The sequence below is a fragment of the Plutella xylostella genome, chromosome 9 (genome assembly GCF_932276165.1).
Source record: "Plutella xylostella chromosome 9, ilPluXylo3.1, whole genome shotgun sequence".
In the NCBI taxonomy this organism is placed as follows: domain Eukaryota; kingdom Metazoa; phylum Arthropoda; class Insecta; order Lepidoptera; family Plutellidae; genus Plutella; species Plutella xylostella.
The window spans coordinates 9,434,606-9,451,176 of record NC_063989.1 but is presented as its reverse complement, the minus strand read 5'-3'; the positions used below and the strand labels follow the sequence as shown (position 1 = coordinate 9,451,176).

General features: G+C 36.6%; 1 protein-coding gene across 1 annotated transcript in view; it reads left to right on the top strand.

The window, feature by feature from the left end:
• The window catches only part of LOC105383814 (corticotropin-releasing factor-binding protein), a 54,802-nt gene that overhangs the window by 14,311 nt on the left and 23,920 nt on the right, over positions 1-16,571 (top strand). The window contains exon 3 of the mRNA XM_048622924.1: positions 9,331-9,488. Coding sequence (XP_048478881.1) covers positions 9,331-9,488 — 158 coding nt within the window. The remainder of the gene's footprint in view (positions 1-9,330; positions 9,489-16,571) is intronic.

Sequence of the window (16,571 nt, the reverse complement as noted above, 5' to 3'; positions counted from 1 at the left end):
CTTTTAATGTCACCCGCATGGGTGTCATTAAAGGAGTCCCACTTGATTGGACAGAGGAGGACATTATTAAAGATATGTCCACTCCAATAGGCTGTGGAAAAATAATAAAAATAAGAAGAATGAAACGTAAAGTTTTTAATGATGGAAAGGCATCCCATATTAACACAGGTACAGTTGTAGCAACATTTGATGGCCAAGTTCTTCCTAAAAGAATCTTCATGTGTTACTCTTCCCTCTCCGTAGAACTTTATATCTTCCCCACTGTTCAGTGCTTCAACTGTTGTCGGTTTGGGCATGTTAAGGATCAGTGCAGATCTTTACCTCGGTGCTTCAAGTGTGGCGGCAAACACTCGGGATCTACATGTTCAGCAGAGGAAGGTGACTTCCAATGCTGCTCATGTGGTGGCTCGCACTTTGCAACCAACAAGAAGTGTCCAGAATTTGAAAGACAAAGGGCGATTAAATTGTCCATGGCGCAGAGCTGCATCTCTTATGCTGAGGCCAGCAAAATTCATCCTCAAGTCACCCGATTGTTTTCTGAAGTGGTTTCATCTAAACCGATCTCCACTCCATTCATGGCTACTAATAATGATTTATCATTTGTAAATAATCCTTCATCTTCAACTTCATATAAAAAAACTGTTTATCTGAAACCGAAATCGCCTCCTACCATAGCCAAGGGTTATGATAGAAAGGCTCATAATGAAATAATTCAGGAACATGTCGAATCATCTCCGAATGGGGGTGTTATTAAACATCGTGAAAATATAACTATTTCAGAACAATCAACAGCCTCTACGATTGAGGAGTTAATTAAAATGTTAACTACATATTTAACTCAATGTAAATATAAAAACACACCGTCCAACGATGACCATACTAACATGCATAAACCTTCTACTAACAATGGCTCACCACAAACAGCAACAAATGATTCAGTGGAATTGCCAAAGTATAAGAAATAAAAAATCTGATTTAATTCATTTAATTAATAAGTACCAACCATTTATATTATCATTTCAAGAGACCTGGCTTAAGCCAGGCTCTATCTTTAAAATCCCAGGCTACTCTAGTCTGAGAGAGGACAGATCTGATGGATATGGTGGTACAGCCTTATTCATCAGGCGTCCGTGTAATTATGTACATATTCCCATTCCATCCCATAGTAGTAATTTCTCCATTATTGCCGTAAAGGTTAATAACATTACCTTTGTTTCTTTGTATATACCCCTTGCTTCTTCTGATATCATCAATGAGATTGATGGTATCCTATCTTCTATTCCTAAACCTCTTTTAATTTTAGGTGATCTTAACTGCCAACACTCCTCTTGGGGTAGCACTATTGCTTCTACTCCAACACCCTGTTCTGTAAATATTTTAGAATTAGTTGATAAGTATAACCTAGTTATATTAAATAATGGCTCAGCTACTCGTAGGACTGCTCCTGGCCAAGGCATAAGTGCCCCCGACCTATCTATCTGTTCACCCAAATTAGCAGCTGAACTACTCTGGACACCCCTTCCCTCCACTTTTGGCAGTGACCACTTTCCTATTTTAATTAAATTCCCTTCAAAATTTTCATCCACTCCACCCTGTAAAATCAACCCTCGTTTTAAATTTAATCTGGAAAAGGCTAATTGGAGTAATTTTCAACAGAAAGTTGAGAGTAAAATAAGCGCTTTACCTAGTGTATCATGTGGTAATGAAAACTTATGCGCTGAAGCCTTAACAAAAATTATCATAGAATCTGCTGAAGAAGTTTTCCCTCTTAAAAAATCTAAAATGGTGCAGTGTCCTTCTCCACCCTGGTGGGATAGTGACTGCACTTTAGCAATCAAAGATAGGAAATTGGCTGAACTAAATTACTCTAACTGTACTACTGATGAAAATTTTAGTATACTCACAGAAACTATCACTAAAACTAAACAGTTATTTAAACAGAAAAAGTTTGCTAGTTGGCGATCTTTTTGTCTTTCCATATCCCCCCAAGTAAATCCTTCCGAAGTGTGGGCAAATATAAGAAGATTTAAATCTGCTTTCAAGGAATCCACAATTAATGCTTTTCCCCCTTCTCTGACTGAACAGTTTCTTGACAGGTTAGCTCCTCCTTCAGTTCCCCCAGAATCTTTATGTTGTAAATATTCCATTCCCCCTTCAATAGTTGACAACCAAGTAGGATTAAACTCTCCTTTTAACTTAAATGAATTGAAAGGTATTATTAAATATTGTAAAGATTCCGCACCAGGGTGTGATGGTATTCCTTATTCTTTCTTTGCTCATTTGTCTGATAATACACTATTATACTACTTGGAGATTATCAACCATGTGTTGATTTCTGGTAATGTACCTCATTTATGGAAAGTACAGACTATTATTCCTCTGCTTAAACCTCTCAAAAATCCCTCAGATCCTTCAGGCTTCAGACCAATAGCTCTTTCGTTAGTAATACTTAAGATTGCAGAGCACTTAATTAAAAATAGGCTTGAATGGTTTATTGAAAGTAATAGTTTATTGCCTCAAAGTCAATATGGTTTCAGGAAAGGCAAGAGCACCATGGAATGTATTTCCCTATTAGTGACAGATATTCGTCTGTCATTTTCTGCCAATGCATCCGTTTTGGCTGCGTTCTTGGATATTACTTCCGCCTATGATAATGTTAACTTGAATATACTACGTCGTAAACTTTTAGCTTTGAATGTACCGTTTTTATTATCCAACTTTATTTTGAATATATTAACCAATAGAACTATTTTACTCGAAAATGGTCAATCTACAAGCAGTAGAATTATATGTAAAGGTCTCCCTCAGGGATCTGTGCTTAGTCCATTGTTGTTTAATATCTACTCGTATGATTTAGAATCATCAATTAGTAATGTAAATATTATTCAATATGCTGATGATTTAGTTTTTTATTGCAGTAATAGGTCAATAGATGAGACGGTGACCATTTTATCGGGTGACTTGGGGAAGTTACAGATATGGTTGGATGCCAATCATTTACAGCTTTCACCTTATAAAAGCGAAATAGTATTATTTACAAGAAAGAGAATGCCTCCTCCCATAACAGTTTCATATGATAATGTCATAATTCCTGTTAAGAGTCACACTAAGTTTCTTGGGGTGATTCTTGACCGTAAATTGTCGGGTTTACCTCACATTGATTACATAGTAATGAAATGTGAGAAAGTGTTAAATATGTTGCGATGTCTTTCTGGTGTATGGTGGGGTGCCCACCCCTTTTCAATGAAATTAATTTATAATGCTATGATAAGGAGTGTTATCGATTATGGGTCTATAGTATTTGACCTTAGTAATGTCACTGGACTTAAACGTATAGATGTCATACAATCTAAGGCCCTAAGATTGGTAACGGGTGCTATGCGCTCTTCCCCTATCAGCGCCTTGCAAGTGGAGTGTTCCGAACCTCCCTTTGCCCTACGTCGGCAATACCTCTCTGATAAATTCTTATTTAGAATCCTACAATTTTCTCATCATCCCCTTATTTCCAAACTTCAATATCTTAATGAACATGTTCAGTCCTCTTCTTACTGGAGATATAAACCTATCCCATGTTTAGTAAATAGTTTCCGAAAATATAAATCTTTGTGTGCGCCCATCAATCGGTCAACTCATCTTCCAATTTTCGAATGTGATTATGAGGCCTTAGTTTCAAACTTAAATGTTATTTTAAACACTGGAGTGGGAAGTGGTGATTTTACTAACAATCATTTCTTACAAGTTCTTGAGAATGAATGGCAGGGTTATCATTATATCTACACAGATGCTTCGAAACATTCCTCTTCAGGAATAGTAGGTGTAGGAGTTTACCACTCCCAATATAACATAGTACAGAAAATCAAACTTCCTCCAGAGACATCTGTCTTTACAGGTGAATTATTTGGTATTTCGAAAGCTTTAGAGTATATTCTTATATGTAAACTTCAAAAGACAGTCATATTTACGGATTCATTAAGCTCTCTTCAGACATTAGACAGATTTCCATTTAAACTTAAACATAACTTTCCTTTAATTTTTAATATTAGAGCAGACATTCAAAAATGTTATAATCTAGGTATCTCGGTTTCATTTGCTTGGGTACCTAGTCATTGTGGCATTAGAGGGAATGAAATGGCTGATAGGTTGGCCAATGAGGCGGTTTCTTGTGGTGACACCTTTCCTTATAAAATATTCTCTCATGACTTAGATTCTTTACCAAAAACTTTTTTACAGTCTACATGGAAGGAAAAGTGGAATGCTTACACGAAAGGAGCTCACTATAAAACAATTCAAGTAGATATTCCAATTAAACCTTGGTTTCATAAGATATGTTATTCTAAAAACAAAACCTCTTCTCTTGTACGAATGAGACTGGGGCACGTTTGTACTCCAGCTCATTTATACAAAATGAATATTGTGACAACTCCTGAGTGTGAATGTGGTGCAGATTGGGCAGATTTGAACCATTTGTTCTTTTCATGTCCTCTTTTTGATCATTCTGATTTTTATAATTCTTTGATTGCCTTAAAAATTCCTCTCCCATCTTCCATTCATAGTTTATTACATATATGTAAAGTAAAGGTTTATAATATTTTAGTTGATTTTCTCAGTCAAAATAATATTGAATTGTAAATATGTACTTATTTTTTTTGCCTTTTTTAATGTTTTATATTAAATGTATTTCTTTATACCTGAACTTTCCTGATCCTATGTCCTTTCCTTTTTCCCTAACATTTCCGTGTTTCGTTTCCTTACCTTTTATTTTGTAAAAAAAAACATATAGCTGTTAGTGGCAAATGCGCTAGTCGCGCGAGTCCAAAAAAAAAAAAAAAAAAAAAAAAAAAAAAAATAATATGTACTCTCTAATTTTTAATTGAAAAGAATTCTGACATTTTATAAGTGATCCTACTAAAAAAGTTCTTTACCGAAAAAAGGAAAAATTGCGATCCATTTCTGGGCAATAATTTTTTCTTAATATTTTTATACAAAAAGATAAATCTAAATATTTACTTGCTCAAGTAAACTAATACAAAAATAATAAATATTTCAATATAATAGCTGTTCCCGCGAGCTTCGCTTCGCCTTAATAAGTTTTCCCGTGGGAATTCCGCGATAAAAAGTAACATATGAGTTAATCCAGGGTGTCAGCTAACTCCATTCCAAATTTCATTAAAATCGGTTCAGCCGTTTTGACGTGAAGAAATAACAAACATACACACGTACATACATACATACATACACACATACACTTACAAACTTTCGCATTTATAATATGAAGTAGGATCACGACTCACGACCAATGTATCGAAATAATTTTAATTGCTTTATTTTATTCTTTAGCATGGCATCACTTCCTACTAAATTCAGGGATAATAAACCTTTTTAATCAATTTCAAAAAAAGATTGTCTATTCGGTAAGTACATATATGTTCGGTATGTATGTAAGATTATTGGAACTGCACCATATTGACATATGACAATATATTAGGGCTAATAAACAAATATTCAAAATTTTATAAATGTTTATGTACCTATGTATGTTTATATGCTTGTTGGTATGTATGTTTGTCCACGCATACCTCCGAAACGATTGATCCGATTGTCACTATTCTTTTTGAGGGTTCCGTACCTCAAAAGGAAAAAAAAGAACCCTTATAGGATCACACTTTGTTGTCACCACCTTTTTTCTCGGAAACGGGTAAAGATATCAAGCTGATATTTCGTGTAGATGTACATAATTATGATGAAATTAAAAGGAAAACTACCTCAGGTAATTAAGTAGACTTGTACGGAACACTCAGTGCGCGAGTCCAACTGGCTCAGTCGGGTAAGCGCCCGCTTCTCAAGCAAGAGATGCGGGTTCGAATCTCGGCGCTGACATGTAGGTAACAATGAGTTCTTTGAATTTAAGTACAATGTATACCATCGCTCTTACGGAGAAGGAAAACATCTAGATGTGTGAACCCACCAACACCGCAGTGGACCAGCGTGGTGGGAAATGGTCCAAGCTTAAGAAGGCAGTATTGAGATGCTGGAGGCGCTTCCCCATGGCAAAGGGAGGATCCTCCGACCGTAGGAACCAAGTGTAGGTTTCATCAAAATCGGTTAGTGAGTTTTCAAGAAAGATTTTCATTCGACTTCTTTGAATGCTCGAATGCGCTCATATGTTCTCAGTCTCAGTGTAATTTGCTTCTATTTCTTGTCTACATCTTGTTATATTTGTTAAGTTTCTGTTAGGTTTTTCCTTGTTGACTTTTCGCGTTGTGATCGTTTGTTGATTTTTATAAACGTTATGGAGCCACAACCTGGCCCTTCCCGGGAAACAGCCCCAACTGACAGAGCACAAGAGTCAGACTTTCTCTCTCCCAGAAAAAAGCGTCCTCGTGGTTCTTTTTCGCCAAACGAAAAGACCATCATTCTAAATATTTACAAATATAATATAGAAAATTGGCCGGAAACAACTGATTGGAGTGCAAAGGAATGTGCTAAAAAGACTTCCGAGATGATTGGCGTGAGTCTGTCAAGTGTCTATAAAATTATCAAAGAATATAAAGACACAAAAGAGTTTCAGAAACCGAAAAAGAGTGGTCCGCAACTATCTTTCATACATTTTGATGACTTTACTTTTACGACAATTCGACGAAAGGTTCACGCGTTTTTCTACAGGAACGAAATTCCGACTATTGCAAATTTTTCACCTCTATTCAAATACGAACGCAACATCGGCCTGACATCGGCGAACTACGGCTACCGTTTCAAAAAGAATTACTAGTTGTTTTTAGATATATTTTCTACGACAGCGATAATTATATAAGATAATTGAGATTATCTTTAATTGTATTTTTCACTGTTTGTGATATATTTAGGTACGGTAATTATTTCTCACCGTAGGTAAATCCCCTTTTAATTTGGAGCGCCGCACTTAATAAAATGGATACAGGGACTAAAAAAAAATATTATAGTCTCAGATGTCCAGACTCGTATTGAAAAAGTGCCCAGCCCAAAAAGGTTTGTGATCTCTGATTTGTCTAAAATTGATAACTGTCAGAATTCCGTAAGAATACTAATTACAGTGTAGCTTCCAACATGTGACTATAACAACCGCATCAGTTCCTTTTTGAAAACTGGAAGCCTCTGAGATATGCAGATATCCGTTTCTTTGGTGACTGTATTAAAAGATCTACACATCCTGTTTAGTGGAGAAAATTGCCCTAAATTTGTGTTGCTTTTTCTAATGTGGAAAAGCATGTATTTTTTTTTTTTTTTTCATTCATTCATTGATGTTACTGAATGAAAGATTTGATGTTGCTATTGTCAGTTCTTCCTTTTGGAAGGCATCTTTTGTGTAGGTAAGTAATTACGGAGTCCTAGTAAGTAATTACTCCATAGATTGTATTATGTATACTTGTACAGCCATTGACCACTAACAGTCCAATTTTCTGCAACATCTCACAAGGAGTATATGTAATGAAATGTTCTAAGGACACTTACGACTTACGATATTACGCTATATACCTATATATATATTATCAAGCTGTGCTACGATGAACAAACTGTTTTTCAGCATCGAGTTAACCGACTTTCCGTATTCAGGATCTAAAAAAGTCATAATTATGTAAATGACTATTGTAATTTAAAGCAATGTTTCATTTTATGACATTTGGAAATTCGTAAAAAAGCTTTCCTATAAGTGCCTACATTTCTTCACGAATAACTTGTTCAGGATGTTTGATACAATTACATGCCTATGACAATATCATAATAATGTATTAGTAGTGGTAAATGTATTATTTTAAGCAAAGAAATATGAATTCAATATAAATCTTGTAAAGTATTCTGAAATAAGTTAATTTCAATATCATCACCAACAACACTAAAAGTTATTGGCTAAAAATAAAATAAAATCAAGAGTTACTATGTCCGTATCTCATGCATGTCTCTGACACGATGTTAACCTTATTGAAGTGGGCCCATGCTTGTTATTGGATAACTCAAGGGGCTTTTAGCTTAGGGGGATTCTGATTGGGTGTAGATTATGGTGAGAGCAATACCGAGAATTCCATTCTTATGTTTAAATTGCTGAAATCTCGGTCTGAATATAGATTAAGGATCTCCCTTATTATAAAAACGTAGACTAAAATAGTTTTGGTTTATGATTATAAAGGCATTTGATAGGGCAAAAATTTGTTAAAGCTGACTAAGTTTATGTAGCCTTTAGGTACTTTCTATTTAAGGTTTGATCTACGTATCTGTCTTTTTATGAAATTGTTTGATCAGAGTTTTTATCACTGTTATTCTGAAAATTGGTTGAGCAGTTCAATGTATAGGCAGTTGTCCTTTACCTAATATCTTTTACATTGAGTGTAAAGTAAAAAATACTACCTATATTGGGATATGTGAATATTTTTTGGTAGGATGTTAGGTAGTTATAAGATAATTAATAATATTTTTAAGTTAGGATTAGGATAATATTATACCTACCAGGTAGGTAGGTATAATATTATCCTAATCCTAACTTAAAAATATTATAAATGCGAAAGTAACTGTGTTTGTCTGTCTGTCTGTCCGTTACTCTTTCACGCCAAAACTACTGAATGGATTTGAATGAAATTTGGTATATAGAAGGTCTAGACCCTGGGAAAGAACATAGGCTACTTTTTATCCCGGAATTCCCACGGGAAAACTTTTAAAGGCGAAGCGAAGCGCGCGGGAACAGCTATTTATAATAAATCTTCATAATAATTATAATAATATACATTAATGAAAATCGGGAATGTTGACAATGTTGTTGGACTAAATGCGTGGGCATTGCAAGCTCTCCTTGCAAAGCTCTATCTAAACTTTATTAAATTGTTCTACTTATTATTATTTCAAAAACAAAATAGATTAAATTGCTTACAATGTAGGTATCCTAATGTAATTATTTTCTTTCTGAATTCCTGGCTGTTCAACGTAAACCGTGGTACTTTCTAACACAAAGCGTTTTTGGTAGAAAGAAATGGTAAAAACAGTCTCTTGATTCAATTTAACGTTAAAACCTCTGAAGGCCCAGACCGCCACAACCTAGGCCCTTATTATCCTGTCCTGTATAAGATATTATTATAAGTACTACGTGCTCTTTTGGTGAAGGAAAACATCATGAGGAAACATACACATCTAGATTTCTAGATGTATCCTAAATGCATTGTACTCATTTAAATGTTTCCATTCTCATTTTAAAACGGCGGTACGGCCCACGACTATCACTTGAGTGCAAGTTTTGACTACCCCTTTGGGGATAGTTCCATCATTTTGTCCATTCCAAGCATACCTAACTACGTAATTCCCTTCCAGACTGTTTCCTGGTGACGTCAGAAGAGGGCGAGTTATTCTTCAAGTCAGCTGGCGAGGCGACGGTTTGCGGCATCTACATGATAGCGGCAGCGGACCGACGCGTGCAGGCCACCTTCAACTACATGGACGTGCCGTGCGAGAATGGGGGACTCGTTGCGGTTAGTATAGGGTTTACCGCCATTTTTCTTTTCTGTCCGCGCAGCATGGAACTGTTATCGACATTGATAAACGTTACTATACTGGATATCGTGATACGTGATAAATAGGTACAGAATGTTTTCTGTCAGCGCAGCATGGGTCTGGTATCGACATTGATAAACTTTACTTTATCGGGATACGCGATAAATACTGAATGATTCCTGTTTGCGCTGCACGGCTCCGTTATCGACATAGACACACGTAATTTTATCGTAATTAGCGATAAATGCGGATTGTTTAATAGAACTCGCATCAAATGAGTTTATCACTGTCGATAACAAACCCGTGTCTTGATACTGGTGACGTCAGAAGGCGGGTTGTTCTCCAAGTCAGCTGGCTCGGCGGGTGTGTGCGGCATCTACATGGTCGCGGCGGCGGAGCGGCGCGTGCAGGCGCCTTCTACTACATGCACGTGCCGTGCGAGAATGGGGGGCTCGTTGCGGTTTGTATAGTCTCTACAAGCATTATTGTTTTCTGTCCGCGCAGCATGGATCTGTTATCGACATAGATAAACGTTAGTATACTGGATATCGTGATACACGATAAATACAGAAAGTTTCCTGTCCGCGCAGCATGGGTCTATTATCGACATAGATAAACGTTACTATATCGGGATTCGTGATAAATATAGAATGTTTTCTGTCCTCGCAGCACGGATCTTTTATCGACATAGATAAAAGTTACTATATTGAGATTCTTTATAAATAGATATTGAATATAGATAACCATAAAAAATATTGTTTTCTGTCCCCGCAGCACGGGTTTGTTTTCAATGTAGATAAAAATTATAGTATCGTGATTCGGGATAAAAAAGCGCCATAAATGAGTTTATCAACGTCGATAACGGCCCCGTGCTTTGGGCCTGGTGAGGTCCTCAGAAGGCTCGTTGTTCTTCAAGTCTACCGGCTCTGCGACGGTGTGCGGCATCTACATGGTCGCGGCGGCGGACCGACGCGTGCGGGCGCCTTCAACTACATGCACGTGCCGTGCGAAAATGGGGGGCTCATTGCGGTTAGTCTAGTCTACCATTATTATTGTTTCCTGTCCGCGTAGCACGAGTAATTTATCGAGGTAGATAAACGGTACTATACCGGGGATTCGTGATAAATACAGACGTAGATAAACGTTACTCTATCTTTTGTCTTAATACGGCCCAGAGATTGGTATAAGACTATCCGTTATCGACGTAATAAAGTAGTAAATAGTAAATCGAAACTCGAGGTAAAAACAGATTGAATAATAGAACGCTTATAAAATGAGTTTACCACCGTCGATAATAGCCCCGTGCCTTGATCCCGGTGACGTCAGAAGGCGGGTTGTTCTCCAAGTCTACTGGCTCGGCGGGTGTGTGCGGCATCTATATGATCGCCTTCAACTACATGCACGTGCCGTGCGAGAATGGGGGACTCGTTGCGGTTAGTGTAGACTTGTTTATCTTGTAGAATAAAGGATCCCCAAACTATCATGGGATCACAGCGTGCAAGGCCGTGAGATTTTCCCTGGTCAGTGTGAGAGTCAGAAGAAGGCGATCTTGCTGTCTTACCATCACGGACACACTAGCAATAAGCAATTCTCAAGCAACAGCTTATGTATGAAAGCTAACATAATTTGTATGGATCTGACAGATATCTGACAGTTAAGGATTTAGGTTAAGGTTTCTAATGTGTCAGTGGTGGTAGGGCAGCTATTCCTCAAGTCTCCGTCGGTCGAGGCGTCGGCGACGGCTAGTTGCGGTCAGTTTAGACTTAGTAGGTATTGATCTTATAATAACAATCAATCATCCCGCAAATTATACGGGTTTTAGTTTTCCGGGCCCTAGAGACCCGTAGGTACTAGGTACCTATGCAAAAAAAACATTGGAGTGAACCTACCTACCCCAATATTAGTGGTGTATAAAGTAGGTTACAACGCTACGATAGATGAGTGTTGAAAGTGAAATGCAATTAAAAGAAACCACATTTCCGTTGGAAAAGTGTGACCATGTTGAAACAGTTGCAAGATTCAGTAGTTTTTCATAGCGGGGGTGCACTTGGAAAACTCGATTTCCAGTAAGAGTAAATTGATTAAGTAAGACGCATCTGTTTTCTAGTACACAGAGAGTTCCTTACTTAAACTTTATTATAAGAACCGCAAGCACTTTTCTTGATGAAGTGAAAATAGAACATTTGTAACTTTTTCGAATCAAGAAAACGAACTGAAATTGCTTTTCCATTTTATTACGAATGCAAACTAACTGGCGTTTTCTGTTTGCTCTTTTCTTTCAGTTTATATTTCGAGTGCAATGACGGGGGAGAAATTCAAATAGATTCAAAATCTTTTTATTTTTAGAGTCAATATTTTTATACAGTCGTTTATAACTTTCATACTAGATTTTTCCATTTACTTTTCACTGCTCGAATAAATACAATTAAGTACTGTGTATGTTCTTTCAATCTAACCGTGTTACGTATATACTTACCTATTTTGGTCCCGATAGTAATAATAATAAAAGTGAGCCTTGCTTTCCCCCAAATATAGAACTTTTATCTTTACATTTGTGAAAAGTTTTTACATATAGCTAAAAGACATTTTGTTGATGATAGGTGCAACCGTCTGTTTGCTAGGCTGTCATGACAGTTTGCCACCGACTGAGTTATCGGCGTATCAGTCTAGTATGCCCAGTTTTCACAGTTACTTTGCGCTCTTTCTGCGCAATTTGCATTAACAGTTTGCATACTGGGAACGCAGTATTACTCACACTTTGTGAAACAGTAGGCGGTAGCTAATATCAGGCTTCCGTCACTCCATTTAACAACCTACTGCTCAGTCAAGCAGTCTCAACCGCCAACGCGCAACTGGCCAAATTCACCGTCATTTTCGTAAGCGGATCCCACGAGCTTTCACCAATTTTAATAATTCCGCTTGAGCGTTTAAGCACATTAGCTGCCGTGGCGATGTAGTTTATTATCACAGTAGATGGATATAGTAAATTGTATGTGCTAATACCAACGACATTTTAATACGAATTATGTGGAATGCAAAAGATACGTCTCGATAAATAACACCCCACTTCTATGTACCACTCAGCCCTTATTTTGAATTAGTTCCTTTAAAAGATTTGTAATTTTGTTCATCGGTCCAATGGTTGACATTAATCTCTTATCTTTAATCTCACGGAATTCTGACAGTTATCAATTTTTGACATGTCAGAGATCACAAACCTTTTTTTGGCTGGGTACTTTTTTCAATACGAGTCTGAACATCAGTTGTATCCGGACCATTTTCTATATTATATTATAATATATAAAGCTGGATTACCACTGACTGATTCATTGACATGATTGTTCTCCCAGAAGGAGTCATTTTTTGATATACAAATGTTTTAGGGAAATGTACAGGGTGCTCGGGTGAGTAGAGAAAAAATCCGACTTTTTAAAAAAAGTTGTAAAAAAAAAAAAATTTTTTTGTTCCCCTTTTTTGGTGACCATACATTTTTTTATATTTTGAGGGTGTGTTTAGAATGCCTGACAGATTATAAAAAAAATAATAAAAAAACAAAATGGCGGCCGAGTTGTAGGGAGGTAAAGTTTAGGGCGTGTCAGACCCGACTTGAGGTGAATTGATCTCCCGGAAGGGGGGGAGGTGGGGGGATGGTGTTTTTTGTAAACGGTGGGGCACATGATGAAATTTATGGGAAAATTCCAAAAAATGTTTTTTTTTCATTTGCGGGGGGAGAGGAGATTTTTTTATAAAAACGTGTTTTTTCGGGGATTTTCAAAGCATTTTTTTATTGTGTTGGGGGCATTTGACACGTTTGACTTGTATGGAGCGGTTGTGTAGTTTGATGAGTAGAGTTGCCATGTGAAAAAAATTTCCCCATTTTTAGGGTAAATTTCGAGATTTTTCCCAAAAACATGAAAAGTAGAAATGGCCACTTTTGATTTTAAAATTTGATGCAGTTTTGTCGAAAAGACCCGTACTAATGACATTTGACCATTTTTGTTACTTACGACTGGCAACCCTGGGCGATAGGCGAGATTATAATTTTTCCGATTTTTTTACGTCGATCCAACTTGAGGTGAATTGATCTCCCAGAAGGGAGGCAGGTGGGGTGATGATTTTTTTTGGACACGGACTGTTATGTGGTGCAGTTTATGGGAAAATTCCGAAAAATTGAAAAACAAAATGGCGGACTGCTTTGGCGGCCATTTTGTAAAAGTGACTTTTTTTCACGATTTTTGATTTGATTTTTTACCTATTTTGAGTGGTTGGGGAGATTTGTCTTGTATGGCGCATTTGTGTAGTTTGTTGAGTAGACTATACCTACTAAATAAAATTTCCCCATTTAAAGGGAAAAATTTGAGATTTTCCCCAAAAACATAAAAAATAGAAATAACCGTTTTGGATTTAAAAAAATGATGCAGTTTAGTCAGAAAGGCTCATACTAATGACATTTGACTATTTTTATTACTTTCGGCTGGCAACCCTGAGAAATACGGGAGATTATATTTTTGAAAAAGTTCGACGTCGATTCAAGTTGAGGTGAATTGATCACCCAGAAGGGGGGAACGCGGGGGGATGTTTTTCTTTGTACACGGTTGGATATATGGTGAAATTAATAGGAAAATTCCGAAAACTGCAAAAATCAAAATAGCGGATGAAATGGCAGCCATTTTGTAAAAGAGAAATTTTACATGTTTTAAGGCTATTTCACCTGTATTGAGTGGTCTGACAGTTTTGACTTGTAGAGCACGTTTGTGTAGGTGAATGCATTTAGTTTGCTTATGAAATAAAAACTCCCCAATTTTAGGGAAAAAAACAAAATTTACCTAAAAACATGGGAAATTTTACATAAATATGCAATTTTATCGTTTTGTGATGGTCTGAGGGGATTTGAATGTATGGCGCGTTTGTGTAGTTAAATGCATAGATTTTTAATTAATAATAAAAACTCCTCACTTATAGGAAAAAAAAACAAAATTTCCCTAAAAACATGGGAAAATTTACATAAATATGCAATTTTATCGTTTTGTGATGGTCTGAGGAGATTCGAATGTATAGCGCGTTTGTGTAGTTAAATGCATAGATTTTTAATTAATAATAAAAACTCCCAACTTATAGGGAAAAAAAACAAAATTTCAAAACGTATAAAAAATACCAACATTAACAATTTCACCCGGTTGAAGTGGTCAGACAGATTAATGGTATATGGCGCATTTGTGTAGATAAATACAAACAATAATTATTTAAAAAAAAAACTCCCCACTTGTAGGGAAAAAAACAATATTTCCCTAAAAACGTATAAAAAATTACCAACATTAGCAATTTCACCCCGTTGAAGTGGTCAGACACATTTATGGTATATGGCGCATTTGTGTAGATAAATACAAAGAATAATTATTTAAAATAAAAACTCCCCACTTTTAGGGAAAAAATCCAAATTTCCCTAAAAACGTAGAAAAAATTACCAACATTAGCAATTTCACCCCTTTGAAGTGGTCAGACAGATTTGTGGTATATGGCGCATTTGTTTAGAAAAATACAAAGAATTATTTTTTAAAATAAAAACTCCCCACTTTTAGAGGAGAAAATATTTTCCCTAAAAACATACAAAATGTAAATCAACTTTACCACAGTTTAAGTGCCGAGCGCAGCGAGGCCATAGTCCTTCTACAAGCTATACCAAAATAAAACCAGCCGAGCGCAGCGAGGCATCCGATCGACAAGTAACCCTGCCATAAAGAAAAGAAATCCGAGCGGAGCGAGGCATTACGTATCATAATTATTATTACCAATAAAGAAAAACTACGGGAAAAGTCCCGTTTAAGAAGTGGAAAGCCAAGCGAAGCGAGGCAAAACAACCTAAACCATCAATTCAAAACCTAGAGAGCCGAGCGGAGCGAGGCAAAACTACTGAAACCAACATGCGGAAACCGGATAGCCGAGCGAAGCGAGGCTAAAGCGCAATAAACAGCAAGTGCTTATGTAACTGCAAAGCCGAACGAAGCGAGGCAAAACAACCGAAATTATTATTCCGAGACCTAGAGAGGAGCCGAGCGAAGCGAGGCTAAACTACTTTAATCACCAATTTCCTGTTTGACTGGAGAGCCGAGCGCAGCGAGGCAAAACAATCCAAACCATCATACCTCAAACCTTGGTGAGCCGAGCGCAGCGAGGCAAAACATTTCAAAACATCATACCACAACCACTGAAGAGCCGAGCGCAGCGAGGCAATACAACTTAAGTATAACCTTACCGTAAAAGAGGAGCCGAGCGAAGCGAGGCAAAACAATGCGAACCACCATACTTCAAACCCTGGAGAGCCTACTACTACTCATACCCTTGTCAACACAACTATACCTATAACCTGAGAGCCGATTGTGGCTAAGAAATATCTTGAATGAATAAAAAAAAGATAAAGTGTATGTTTGGGCGTTTATAGTTCCAATTATGGATTAAATTGAAGTAAAACATAGTTCTGTAAAAATAGTCTTAAACAGCAAACCCACGTAAGAAATTAATGAATAAAAAAAGCTAAAGTAATTATAATAGCAACATTTCATAAGAAGAAAATCATAAGCATAAAGCCATAAGTAGTCTTCACTCAAATTTGAATACAAAGGAAAACGCCAGAAATTTGGTATATTATAAATAAAGCCAGCTGACCGATTATTATACTTAAAAAAACTGTTTTGAAAACAAAAGCATCAATACCGACATGATATCGAAATTTATAATGAAAATAGTTTTTAAGGCCTTACAAAACGCAAGAAAGATTTGCTACAGTATGTTCAAGTCAATACCCTGCTGAAACCAATATTCATACTAAAAACGTAAACTTAACTAACCTAAAACAAAATCATCAGTAGGTACCCCTTTAATATAGATATTCATAGTGAAAACAGTTTTGAAGGCATAAGAAAACGCAAGAAAGATTTGTTACGGTTTGTTCAAGTCAATACCCTGCTGAAACTGAAATTCATACTGAAAACTGTTTCCCACGTGAAACAAAATCGTTAGTACCCCTTTAATTTAAAAAAAATCATAGTGAACACAGTTTTCAA